The sequence below is a fragment of the Arctopsyche grandis genome, chromosome 7 (assembly GCF_051622035.1).
Source record: "Arctopsyche grandis isolate Sample6627 chromosome 7, ASM5162203v2, whole genome shotgun sequence".
In the NCBI taxonomy this organism is placed as follows: domain Eukaryota; kingdom Metazoa; phylum Arthropoda; class Insecta; order Trichoptera; family Hydropsychidae; genus Arctopsyche; species Arctopsyche grandis.
Window position 1 is genome coordinate 2,568,510 of NC_135361.1, and position 14,254 is coordinate 2,582,763.

At 34.0% G+C, this 14,254-nt stretch overlaps 1 protein-coding gene across 1 annotated transcript; it reads left to right on the plus strand.

The window, feature by feature from the left end:
- The first annotated feature begins 4,045 nt into the window (after nucleotides 1-4,045).
- On the plus strand, nucleotides 4,046-10,354 carry LOC143914930 (uncharacterized). The gene is made up of 3 exons (XM_077435340.1): nucleotides 4,046-4,557; nucleotides 5,397-9,921; nucleotides 10,055-10,354. Exons 1-3 carry the CDS (start codon nucleotides 4,498-4,500, stop codon nucleotides 10,231-10,233), a joined length of 4,764 nt encoding a protein of 1,587 aa, XP_077291466.1. The 5' UTR covers nucleotides 4,046-4,497; the 3' UTR covers nucleotides 10,234-10,354.
- The last annotated feature ends 3,900 nt before the right edge of the window (nucleotides 10,355-14,254 follow it).

Here is a 14,254-nt window from a genome sequence, read left to right on the forward strand (position 1 = left end):
ATTAGGTTAGGTGGAGAGGTTAGGTTTTCGTGAAAACATCATTCCACTAGTAAATTGAGCTGGAAAGTCACATTTTTATTTTGAACACATTCTTAGAGTTATTTATTTATTTATTTATTTATTTATTTTAAACAGACCATTGTGGCATAACAGGAATTCCTAAAGCGCCACAATGGTCAAAAAATATAACACAAAAAAGAAAAAAAACAAAATAACAATTAACATAAACATAAATACATCCATACACACATAAAAAATAGCATTTATAATAACAGATAAAGTAAAAATATCAAATAAAATATAGCATAAGGAATGCCTTGCACCTACAGCCAGTTTCAATAAATATGTAAGAAACAACTACAAATACAAAACATCCCTGTAAGGCCCAAATGGAAGAGAGTTAATCAAAATTTCACTCATAAATCACAATCAATCATAAAAACAATGATGAGCGCAGACTACCAGATAAATGGGTTAGAGTAATTTCCGACAATTTACGCTCACTAAGGTGGAAAATATCACATTCAGTCTCGGCAGCAACGATTTCATTAAGAAGTCGGATAGCTCTTGGAATAGGAGCCATTCGAAAAAGGACTGTGCGGGCAGGAGGTACAGCCAGCAAGTTATCTTAATACGTTCTCATTATTACCTTTATTGGTTATTTTAACTAGCAAATATTAACGCATTTTTTAATTTTACAAATATCCAAGTCTGAACAGCAGTATTAAAGATTAATATGGGTTCGAACCCACCTTTTAGGTTAGGTTACCACCTCTCGGTGCTAAACATAAACGCAACCACCGAGCCATACTGCTATCTAATAAGAGTTAGAAAATGTATGTAGATTAACCCTTTGAGTGCTGGCGTCTTTTTTTTCTGTTGAAAGCCCGCCACGCTGAAAATTTCGCTAACGTTTATGACTAGAATTATTTAGAAATCCAATAGAAAGCAGGTATAAAAATTGTAGCTAATCCAAACAAACCCCAGATAACTACCACCGAGGATTTCGAGTTTTGTAAAGGTGTGTTTAGACTCTCTAATAGATCTAGCAACAATATAAAATAAACAAAAGAAGTCTATTAATGAATGCATTTTGCAAAACCAGTTCCATCCAATTCAGACTCCAGTATTTTTTAATCAAAATACAGCTTTTATCAATACAAATGGGTTCAATATATGTATATCTTATTAATCATTTTATACATCAATATAAAAAAGTTTTAGTCCTATAGCATTTTTTTTTTTGACTATTTTTGTATTAAAAAATAACGACAAGCATCAACACGCAAACGCACATAGGTAAGGCCAACAGGCGACTGCATTACTCAATAGCCACGCGCCAAAAGCGACGAAAACAATAGCTTACGATAATATAGCTGTCTCTTTCTCTCGCATTGATTAATCGATCAACAATAATATGCAAGCGAAAAGTCGAAAACATGACTTATCGCTACCGCCTTTAAAGCTATGTATGTATACTTTGTAATGTAGAAATGTATGCACCCCTTTTCTAAATCATACAAAATCTATTAAAATAAATTTCTTGCAGTTCATTCTAGGAATACAAGAAATATAGGGTGAAATCCACATAGTTATTATGAAAAACGTAAAAATTGGGCCACTTGCATACCCTACTTCGGTGAGGGAGGGAATACTATTTTTTTGTTAATTTTCATCAACAATTGAAGCAGTGCCTTCTTGAATTGTATGGGCCATCGAAAGGTGAAATATTGATAGATATGCGTGCCACGTTTGGGCATCCCTGATGCATTGGCTCAAACACTCCCGACTCTTCCCAGGATCGCGACGCCAAAAATGCCAGTGCGTTTCAAACGCCCGCGCGAGCGTCGTCGAGCGTCGCGACGTCTCTCTTTACACAAATACATATATCTCCATCTAGAAAAAAAGACAAACGCTTTATAAATCGCGAATTTACGGCTCTCGGGGAATGTCCGGCTCCGTGGAGCTATTTTAAAAACATGTCCGACGAAAAACGCGAACGGTGATTTGTTGATTCGCGCTCTTTTTATTTTATTCTTCTTCTTTTATACATATGTATTTCCTTGCATATTGTTCGTTTTACGACGCGTGGCGTAAAGCTGCGTATAATTTAAAGTGGACAGATTTTTTTTAATGTTTTGGATAGAGCTGCTTCGGGATTTAGGGAGTTGTGTGTATGTGTTGTGCGTACGTTTATTTCGGGCGTATGTGTTTCGATTAAACGATAAATATTTGATAAAGCTGCTAGTGCATTACATATTTATAACCACTTCGATGATTCGCTTGTGATTTTCACGTTTCCTCCTCCCCCGGTCTATTTTATGTGGTTTTTCCAGTGTTATCCGATGTGTACGGAAATACTCGGTGGGCAAATAAAAACAGTGCGTCTCTTTTTTACGGCTTTTATCTCCTAAAATAAAAAAATCAGTTCTGTATGATGAAATTTGAAGAATGCAGTGTATTTCTCTTTGTAATTATATGTATACATGGCGTATAATTTTCTTGTGTCAAAACTTTTATGTTAAGAATCTGATTGAATGCGTTGTAGTATTATTATTATTAAATAAATAAATTATACATAAATATATGAATAATGTTTTCTGCTCATTATTGCTCATTTATTTTTAGGAAAAATATTATAATTTAGATATGAAACAAATTTTATACATACCAACGCTAAGGATGCTCATATGCCGTTTTCATTGCGTACTAGTGGTTTTACCAGGCTTCGCTTGGTATTTGTAATATAAACCGCTTAAACATGGCTAATATAATAGTAAAAAAAATATTAAATTTATTTGAATAGCTTTATTTTATTTAAATTTATTTTAATAGCTTTATTTTATTTAAATTTATTTTAATATTCATTGGTTTTTATTAAATTTAGCGTCACAGATTCTACCGCCCAAACCTTATATACATGCATACTTACAAACAAAGTCTCTTTCGAAATTATGTATTAGATTAGAATATGTTTGGTCTTTTTTTAACTATTCGTTATTCAAATATATAAAAAAAAAGTAATGTGATAGTACATATTTATGTACATAGGTCTCCGTACTTTTTACGGTGAGTGAGAGATAAGATTACTTTTTCTACAACTATTACCCAATATTTTATTTTATTTATTTATAGAAAATTTCTAATGAATATATGTATAACAAAAGTAACAACTATAATATAACATAATTAACAAAACTATAATTAGTAACCATAACATAATATTATAATGCCAAACATTGCATTTATTAACTTTTATAATTACATCTCCTTCCACACAGGTATCCATTAACACCCTTCAAAAAAGCACCAACGTTATTAGCACTTCTAATGCTCTCAGGAAGGGCATTATAGATTTGAATACCTCTGTGCAAAACACCTCCTGCAGTTCTTGCTTTCCTAACTCTACCTATAATTAATTTATTCATATTTCTAGTTTTATAATTAAGTATATCTCCATTCCTTACTATGTACTTATTAAAATATTTGGGAAATAGATCCTTATCTAGCTTATATAAAAATTTTAACGTGCTTAATTTAAGACTATTTCTAATATCCAACCATTTCAATTCATCTAACATAATTACGTTTCCTCACATTCAAAATTGCACGCATTGCTCTATTCTGCACTTTCTTCAGTTTATCAATACACAATCCACTAAATAGATTGAGCACTGTAGCGCAATATACAGTATGAGGCCGTAAAATACAATTATATATTAATATTTTACTTTTTATACTTAATAAATTTCTTAACTACAAAGTACACCAACTTTTTTTGCCATTTTTTTAATAATATAATCTGCGTGCACCTTAAAACTTAAAACAACAGAAGTCTTAATTTAGAACCATGTGGTACTCCATATAGAATAATAAAATTTCTATAAACTCTCATTGATTTTTACATTATTTTAACATTATATCATATTCGTTAACATTTCAATTTCTCTATATTTTAATTGAAAGACGAATAGAAGTGTGAAAGAAAATAACGGAGGCACAAATTATTAGTATGAACTAAGGTTTTAAAATATGTTTATAAAATGAATGATATGAGGTTTATTTTTATTTATATTTGATCACTGTAAAGCTTTTATTTTGGGAGATATGAGGATTCAAAGTAGAGGTACCGTTTTTCTCCCCACTGTGTATTGAACACCCTAATAGACATACAATATATGATTTCGAATTGATGTCGTACATCGAATCAGTGGTAACGTTACTTATTTTACAAGTCAGTTTTCTCTAGGTTATGTTTCATCTCGACTTGACAATCCGAAGCAGTTGAAAATAAACCGATCTAAAATTAACACCGCACCACAAAGTAAACACTCAGGTGGTGGTGGTGCGCTCTATGAAAAAGCGTTAAAAGTCGAAGATTCTGAGCCTAATTTTTTTTTATTCTTTCAGTAGTTAAAATTTAAAGTTTTAAAACGTTTTCGTTGTCGGTTGCGCATTTTTGGTGACATTTAGGTTTATTGTCGCCGCTCGCATAACATGGTTGTCACCGCGAGACATTTGGAAAATAACATTTGGAACACTTTCCAATGTGACGACGTGAGTATCATCGCATTTATTATCCGAATCTCTTTGGGGGAATGTCAAACCGTTTTCACGTTTGCATTTGTGTCCACTCGAAAGTAGTTTTCAGCAATTTCCATTCCGATGACATGATTAATCATTTAAGTTTCGTTTTGATATGCCTACTGAACCTTTGGCGCTTGTTTTATCGACCCGGCTACACACGCAGGAAATCTCAACCGAATGGCACTCATGTACATACATACATACGAGTAACTTCGATGATCTCTAGATGAGGCCATTCTTAGTAAGACTGTGATAAAGGACTCTTGAAATTTTTCGTTGAGACAATCTGTATAGGGGTGTGGAGAGTTTTTGAGGCCATAGCCCTTCCCATTTTAAATTCAAATTTATCATCAATGCCATTGCCATGAATAACATAGTAGGGCCAGTGTAGGTGTGTGTTGTGGTGAAAAAATTGCCAGCTTTTTAAAGCAGTGACTAAATACAGATTTTCCTCCTTCAGGTTGATTTAGTGACAACTGTCTTTTTGGTGGAATCGACCTTCAGATACAAAGTTATTATAAGACGCTGACAACATTTCTGTTCCGATATTTTTGAATGGTCATCAACTGCTGACAGTGTCAATGGCTGGTTTACGCGCATATATATTTAAGGAGTTTATGAGTTATATCTAAGCCTTATGCACACTGCAGTTATGCATACATCAGACTACTCAAGTATAGTTTAGTATGTAATTGATATTTGCCAAATTTTTAATAGTTTTTGGTGAAGAAGTAATTTATTCCATTTTTTTAAATTTATTTCTTGTGTCATTATTTTTTAGCTAATGAGAATATTTAATTATGTTTCAGACTGTGAGCTCGGCGCCAGTGGTGCGATTGCGAGATCAGGGAAGGTGCGATTCTTCGGTGCTGAGTGGGAACTCCATGGAGCCTCGGGAAGTCAGCCATCCAAGTATGAACAAAGTGGAAATCGCTCCAGCTCATTGGACAAACGAGGCAGAAGAAAAAGTTAAGAAGGACAAAAAGTGGTCAATAGGAAAATTATTCCGCAGGAAGAAAAAAGACGTCGAGAGCGATTCCACCTCCAGCGAGGATAGTTCTCAGAAGAGCGCCAAGAAGAAAAAGGCGAGCAGCAAAAGAAGATTGTCCATTACAAAGCCAATACTAAACGGCAACAGCAACGAACAGAACCAACGATCCCAAAGCGTTACCAAGTTCACGAAAAGGGAATACTACGACGAAGGTGTACTTTCGGACCCATCAGCTGGATTTATAGGCTATGTTGGTAGGGGATTGCCTAGGTCTCCTTTCGATCGCTCGCATCGCACGAGCAAGGAGTCTTTGGACAGACGAGGCCCAGAATCCAGCTGCGGATCGCAAGACGGATCTTTGAGGAAAGGCAGAAAGGGTAGGATAAAAGCTAGAGTGGAAGCGATACGCAACTTGAAACACGAATCGAGCAGCGACGAAGAGTCTCAAAGGTCGAACTCGTCTTCGAATCTTCGCTTCAGGAGCGACGATTCCCTCGCCAACCATTCCAAGTCCGATTTAATCGGAAAAAGGACGAGGAGCGCTCGTACGGATAGGTACATAAAGCGCTTGTCCAGAGACGAAGAAGTCCACCAGGACAAGGAGACAGAAATCCTCAGTAGGATTTTGAGCAAAGCGGACTCGGAATCGTTTTCTTCGAGGCAACGAATCTTGAGTAGTCCTCAAGTTAACGGATCGTCGCAAAACCACGACGAACCAGAGTATTACGAACCCCAAAAACCACTTAGACCCAATATTCCAGAACGCAGCTATAGTGGCACAAACATAACACAACATTTCAAACCGAACACGGGTTCGTATCCCAACCAAGTCAATTTAAAGCCGTCGACAATTACGGGATCCAATTCATCAGTGTATAGTTACCCAGTAGGAGTCATTAATTTTAACGCTAGAGTCAACGACGAAAGCGTTACATATAGCATACCTTACAATAGTGTAAATAAGCACCACCAAGTAGAAACCAATCACAAACCCTCGTTCAGACGAAGTACCTCAGTTGAGAATAACAATATAACAAACGGACAAAGCAGCGAAGTCGATAACGTAATGGTAGTCAAATTCCCTCTAGGAAATGCAATGCATCCAATCAAAAAGGAAAATCCACCTATGCCTCCTCCGAGAGACCCTCAAAGAAAAATACCAACACCTCTCTCTTACATGTACGAAAATGCAAGACCGTTGTCCCAAAATTACGACTCAAAACCGAAGAACGTTTATTCGCGCACTGGAGAAAATAGATCCAATGTCACAACTCCCATCAACTACAACCAACAGAGTATATACGAAAATACTAATAATTCAATGAACGGTCTAACTTGGATGAAGCGACCGATTTCAACATCAGAAGATCACATTGCTATCCAGCAGAATTTCAACAATCCAATTAGGACTAGTTACCAGAACGAGCAACCCAAAAGACCGTCTTCCGTCACGGCTGAAGTGATCCGTCCAGAAATTTACAACAGATATTTGACGAGGCCTCAAATCAATCACGAAAATACTAGGCGCAATCAGGACATTCAAAATCAAGATTATTTATATTACGCGGACAAGACTCCGAGATCTCGAAAACCGATTCACATCACTCCGAACTCTCTAAACATCGAGGAAAAGAATGCTAATAATCCACCAAATGCTTTGAGTGCGTTGAACGTTCAGGCCAGACCCAGAAATGCTTCTGATTTTTGGAGGAAAATGGACACCCAAGACACTCATCGCAAGCGACAGTTCGGTCACAACAGAGCTTTGAGTGACCAGTCTGTAAACGGACCTTTCGGAAACGATCAAAATTATCCTAGAAAAAACCACACTTTCACGTATTCCAACAATAATCAAATCCAGTCACAAATCTTTAACGGAAATGTGGAAAGACCGATGCAGAGTGATAGTAAAAAGATTGTTTCAAATGTAAATAGAGTAGAAGTAGACAAGTCAGTAAGGAAGTCGAAGATTGTAGACGAGCCCATTTGCTATTCTCACATTGATATAATATCTATGGATGACGTGCGATCGGGTAAGAACCAATCGGGAAAAAGTTCCGATGAAGATCAATCGAGAACACGTAGAAAATCCACTAATCTAGAAGATGCTCTGTCAGAGTTGGAAGCCATTTATAACAGTCTCGGATTAGGCGACGAAGATCTACTGGAACGAGCTGAGAAAAGAGAACTGATGACTCCCAAAATCACGGAAACATTTCCGTATAGTAACCATTCAAAGGAGAATTATTTCAAATATCCCAGCTTTCCGTCAGATTTGCCGTTGTTGAAGCAAAATCAACTAAATCGCAGATCATCCATTCCCGATAAACTACACGACGACATGGCTTACAGAAGAATGAACCCTCACGAGCGACCCAAATCTAAAGATGTCAACAATTTAGTATCTCAAGTCAGTTATATGTTGGCGTCTCCCGTTCTAGCCGAACCTTTATGTTCTTTTCCTACGTCGAAGAGTGTGGTTGATTCTGCTAATAGTGAGCCTGATGTAGTCTACGACGATGTTGTGTTCAGAAATATTCGACAGGCTAATAACTATTTGAGGATAGAAGATCCCCAACCACCTTTTGGCATACCCGTGGGACCGATCACGGCTGCTCCTCACAGTGATTATTTGCACTCAAATGCAGAAGCCAAAGAAAGGTCTCAACGCATTTCAAAAGAAGTACCTGATGTTGTTACGGATGATTTGGCATTTAGAACGCTGAGGAAAGATCGCTTGAGTTCTACGGGTAACAATGATGATGAGGAAAACATAAAGAACTCCATTCCTTCGTCGGCCATATTCGACAATCACGTAATAAAAAAGAAGCGAGCTGTGAGGTCATTGTCTGCGAATATATTTACGTTGATTCAGAAAGAAATCGACGATGCACTCGGAATGTGCAGTAGTAATAAAACTGTGGATAAAGCTCAAAGCATTCCTGATTTGCCGGAAGCGGTTGTCGAGTTCGGCAAAAGTGGTAAATTGCCAGATAATTTTGTAAAGCCCCAAACTGAGCAAACTCATTTGGAAAAGAAACATAGACCTACTAGGATAACTTTGAATGATAATAGTTTGAAAGAAAGTGAACCTTCTATGAAGTCGAATGAAAAAGTACTCGGTCGGCCACCGTTAGCCGTCACTCCGGAAAGGTCTCCGAGGGGTCCCACTCCAGTCAACAAGTTGCCATATTCTCCTAAAAAAGATACGGATGATTATTTTAACAACGTCTTCTTCAGTAAGGCTAGTGAGTATTCTGAAAATCCATTCAGAAGTGAAATGCATAAGAGCGATGAAGTGTTCGATAAGACACCTATGAAAATGTCTTTTGAAAATAAATATCATTCTGATATTTATCTAAATAACAAAAATAAAGTTGCTATAGACAGCACTGTCGTAGTTTACTCTCAAGTTCCAAAGAATATACACATTGAACGTAGGACAAATATTAACAATGAAACTTATACACAAAAGCCAACTGAAAATTTAGTTAAAAGGGCAGAAAAAGAAGAAGTTGATATTGACGTATTAGAAAGTACAGGTAAGAGCACTGAAGATAGTTTATTAGAAATTTCAAATCAACTGAAGAAAGTTGAAAATAAAATAAAATCCAATATTGAATTCCAAGACGACTTCGAAGAAGAAGGTGTCAAGCTCAAAGCTCTAGCTAAAAAGTGTGACATTAATTTAAACGAAACTTACAAGCCTCATCACCATTACACTGGTATTGAGTCTTCCTATAAATATGTACCACACGAGTCTACACAATCATCGTCGCTAGAAAATACCAACATAAAAATGCCAGAATCGCTGAGGGGGTTTCAGGAAACTGGGATTTTGAAGCCTCGAACTTCGACCACTGAAGATTTGGAAAAAATGCCAAGTTTCGACGATCTTCGCAAAGGTATTAACGAGCTATTGGATGGGATTTCACACGTTACCGATAAGTTCAACCTGAAGAGGTCCATTGAACCAACCGATAAGTATCAACGGAAAGATTCACCCATAGTGGACGACGATACGGACAAGTCTAAGGATAATAGAGGCTCACCGGAGTACAATTCGTCTGAAGAGCTTGCGATGATATTCAATTTGGGCAAAGATGATGCGTCGAAACCCGTCTTGGACGACGATACTAAAGATGACGCCGAAAGTCATGTGGAGTTGAGCTCGCCCAAGTTGGTAAAGTCGGCCAATCAAAACTACAATAGAAGATCCGTTGAATTTGACGCGGCAGTGCCGGAGAGTTCTAAATCAAATGCTATTGCTCACCCGTCAGTCACACGTGAAGCTCCTTGGAGAAAGCAAAGGCAACATTCTGCGGCTGATAACGGAAGTAAAGGTAAGAAATTTTCGCCACGATTGAATGCTTCTTAGCATGTTGTGTTTTGTCGATTGATTTTTGTTCTTGTGTTTCTTTTCGGATTGACCTTTTACTTCCTATCCTATATTAGATTGATTTGTGTGTTCGGCAGGTACCTTTGACGATTCGAGTCCAAGCAAGTCCAACACTTGGTATCAAGATACTGAGTTCCTGATGCTAGCATGCTTCTACACCTTGGCTTACACTCAACAGCTTGCTGGCTTGGATATCTTGACATTGTTGGGACTCGTGTTGGCCACTATGTCGATAATTGCAATGCTAATTATATAGTGACTAGTAGCTTTGCTGAATGTTCCTTGTATCGATTGAATGTTGTCCGTGTATATTTTATTATTTTTTGTGATATCTCTATTATTATTATTATTATTATATTAACATTCTTCTTCTATTTATTATTTAACAATTTATAATAAAAGTGCATGTGCATAATATAATTATTGTTCGTATTATAATTTATTATGTATATTAAAAATATTTTATATCATTCGGTGCCAAATATAGTCAATTAAAATACCTTTTATTATTAATTGAATAGATAGATGTAATTTTCAATAGAAATCATTTATCGTTTTTCATTCCAATCAACTCATTCTAGCATTTTTTTTATTTTCTTAATTCATTCATACTGTAATAGTTTGCATTTGCACATTACCAATGTCATCATTGTTGAACACTTTAAATGCACGCTTAACGATTTATTGTATTTTTTGTAGCTGTACTTTATTTTCACTCGGTGATATGTGTATTTTATTATTCATTTTGCACACCAGCATCAAAATTTAAAAACCCATATACATATCATTTTAATGTGTTATTGTTATGTATTACATACACCAAATTGTTGAAATATCCATTTTTATTACTAAATCTCATCTAAACAGAAGAAAATTAACCATTAAATTGAATAATACCAGTGATTTAATTAGATAATTGATTATAAATTGAGAAAATTCATATCATAATTTGTAACTAGTATAAAATTGTACATATATATAAATTTATAGATAAAATAGTCAGTTTTATTATGTTTGTTTTAAGATGGACGTTACGATACTATTAAATAATTATTTTTTTACATAATTTGTGATATTTAAATAGAGTTGAATAAGAAGTTTCCGAACAATAAAAAGGACTGCAATGCAGAAACCACTTAAACTAGTATAGTGTTTAAATTAATATATTTAAAATTATTATGTATTTAAATGTGATAAAGACAAGGCAGTGCTAAAAAAAAAGTGTTTTTTTTGAAAAATAGCACTTTTATGATTCAGATGGAAATATATAATACAAATCAATTAAAAAAATATTAGAATGCCAGATGGAAAATTTCAAGAGCAGTGTTTTACTTTTAAAAAAATGTATACAGTATTGAATATTTGATTATAGGTGTTGTGTAAATGCAGACTAGACCAGTCGTTATCCTCAGGGAGAATCAGCTACTGACGACTTCATTGGCAGATGATGCAAAATATTATAATTATACGTTAAACAAACATACAAAACACCGAAAGTAATCACAAAGTACTATATTATAAATAAATTTCAACTCTATGTACCTATATTATTTATTTAATATGTTTTAACATTAAATTAAATTTTATTTTACTTAATAAAGATGCTTGAAATAACATGACTGTTTTTATTACTTTTTTTTATTTTAGTGCTGCTTTTTGCCTGTTTTTATTTTAGTAGAAACTATTGAAAATATCTTACATACCCAGATATGAATCTCGCTATGAATTGAAATACACACTAAGTTAAAAGTGACTTTACTTATTGCAATGCTGTTTTGTAATTTCTTAACCTATTTGGTGAAAAGACGCATTATTAAAATTTCAGTTTTGAATTTAAAAATGTGTTTTTTTTTTCTCAATGATTTTCATATTTGATAAAACTCAAATGAAAAATCTGTATGTGCTATTAAAATTAAATATTTTTTTGTTACAATTCAACGATACATTTACTTATGTTATGTTGAGAAAAGATGATTTAAATAGTGTATAGGTGCTAAATAAATTATTGAAATAAAAATAGGTGAGCTTATATAAAAATATATGAATATAAATTATTGTAGAGAAGAAACGCAATTGAAATGAGCCGTTTTAATTGAAAGTGGCATAAGCTCACTTTTATTATTTCAAGAAGTATCTTGCAAAACATTAAATATAATGATTGGGTTTAACACTATTTAAAAATACTGGTGGCCTGTAATACCTTTATTCTGCTTTTTAGAGGCTCTGTACTAGTCTAGTCTGAATATCGGTATTACGGTGCTGGCAGAAATTTCTTTAAAAATATTATTTTTACATAAATAATAAGGAAAAAATGTTTGGTCTGACCGTTTCGACACTGTTATTTCTGTTAATTGTACGGAGATTATCAGTAAATTTTATTATAATATTTATATGTCCAGTTCTTCAATATATAGTACTATAAACTATATTAAAATTAATAATTGAATAAAATTCACAGGTGTGATTTATTTTTTTACATAAAGTCAATGTAATTGCAGTTTTTATATTAGGTGGATTGTTTTGTTGAATAATTACTAGACGGTACAAACTATTTGTAAATAAAAAACGAATCAATGAATCAAAGTGATGTTTTTCACTTTATTTAATTACATTATAGGATGTGTTTTAATAAATTTTACAGAAATTTAGACGTGGATGCGAACTGAAGATTTGAAGAATGTAGCCAAAATCTCAAAACTAGAACGGAAATGTGGGAGTATTTTTTGCGTGAAATATCGGGAGAGTTTGCAAAATGCTATTGAACTTTTTTGCAATATGAAAATATGCAATTGAACATTATTTTTCTTATACATTTGATTTCCCGGTGCTAGCGCCGGGATCCTGAGATGGAAAATTCCCGGCAACGCAATCCCGGTGCTGAATAAACTTCTGGGATTGGAAGCACTATTCTAGACATATCGAGTTAAAATAAGTGATGAATTAAGTTAACTAAGGTGACCCATTGATTTGAAATTGAGAACCAGGACATTTTATCAAAACAAATTTTTTTTTTTCTAAATACTTCCATTATTAAAAACTAACATAAAGAATTCATTTTCTTTAATGCTCTTATAAAATTATACACAGAACTGGTTAAAATTATCCTTATCGATTAGCAAACATTTTAAAGTTAAACATTGAATATTGCGTTTTATCAATGGACTACATATTGTTCATCGAAGAAAAAAATCCTTCTGTAGATGAATATGTTCCCGGTAAACAAAGACAATATTTGACTAATTTGCCAATATTTTCGCTGAAGGCTTTGTATATTTAAATTCATCTATTAAATAAAAAAGTGTACTGGTATTTATCTCACGACTTACCAGGACAAATACTCAAAAAAACAGTACGAATAGTCACCTTAAGTTAAACAGAAATGGTGTTTTTGCAACTAAAAATTGGACTTCCGCCACTTTTAAATATAACGGCTCAAATAATGTTTTTGGGAAGATACATATTTCTACAAAACATCAGAAAAATTTTGATTTATTTAAAAACATACATAGTCTGTACTTTAGAAAGAGAATTCGAAAAGGTGTTTCTATTGATTATACAGGTATTCCTCGACTTACGACGGAGATACGTTCCTGAACCTCGGTCGTAAGTCGAATTTATATATCTATGTATTTTTTTTTCGGTAGTTTTACTTACTTTTATTAATACAACTATTCAAATGAATACATATTTAAATTGAAAAAAAAATTAAACATCTCTTATTAATAGATCGAATTACTTTTTATATTTTAAAAACTTTTTTATTTAATTGAATTTATATTTATTAATACAATCAGTCAAATGAATACATATTTGAATTGAAGAAAAATTTAAAAATCTCATGAAATATATATATATTACTTTTTTTCGGTCGTATGTGCAAACCGTCACAAACCGTAGTACATAAGTCAAGGACTACCTGTATTTTTAAGTTCGAAATAAATGACTAATATTGATGATAATTATCGAAATGTAATTAATTAAGTTAGTGTTTGTTTATAATAATATTTAGTATCTATATATAAATAAATAAATTTTTATGAAAAATTGGTTGTGAAATTTGTTACGACCAAACAATCAGCTGGGCAAATCGACATCAGTACTAGAGACATCTATGAGCCAGCCCTAGTAACAAATTTTGACAGCTGACGTTTGGTTCGCGTCCTAGACATAGAACTGTCAAGCGAAAGGCGAACGGTGCCGCTGCGGCCAGTACGTTATCAGCGCGAAGGTCGTTAGTAGTGGCATTCGCAGCTGGCAATTCACAATTCGCAATTCGC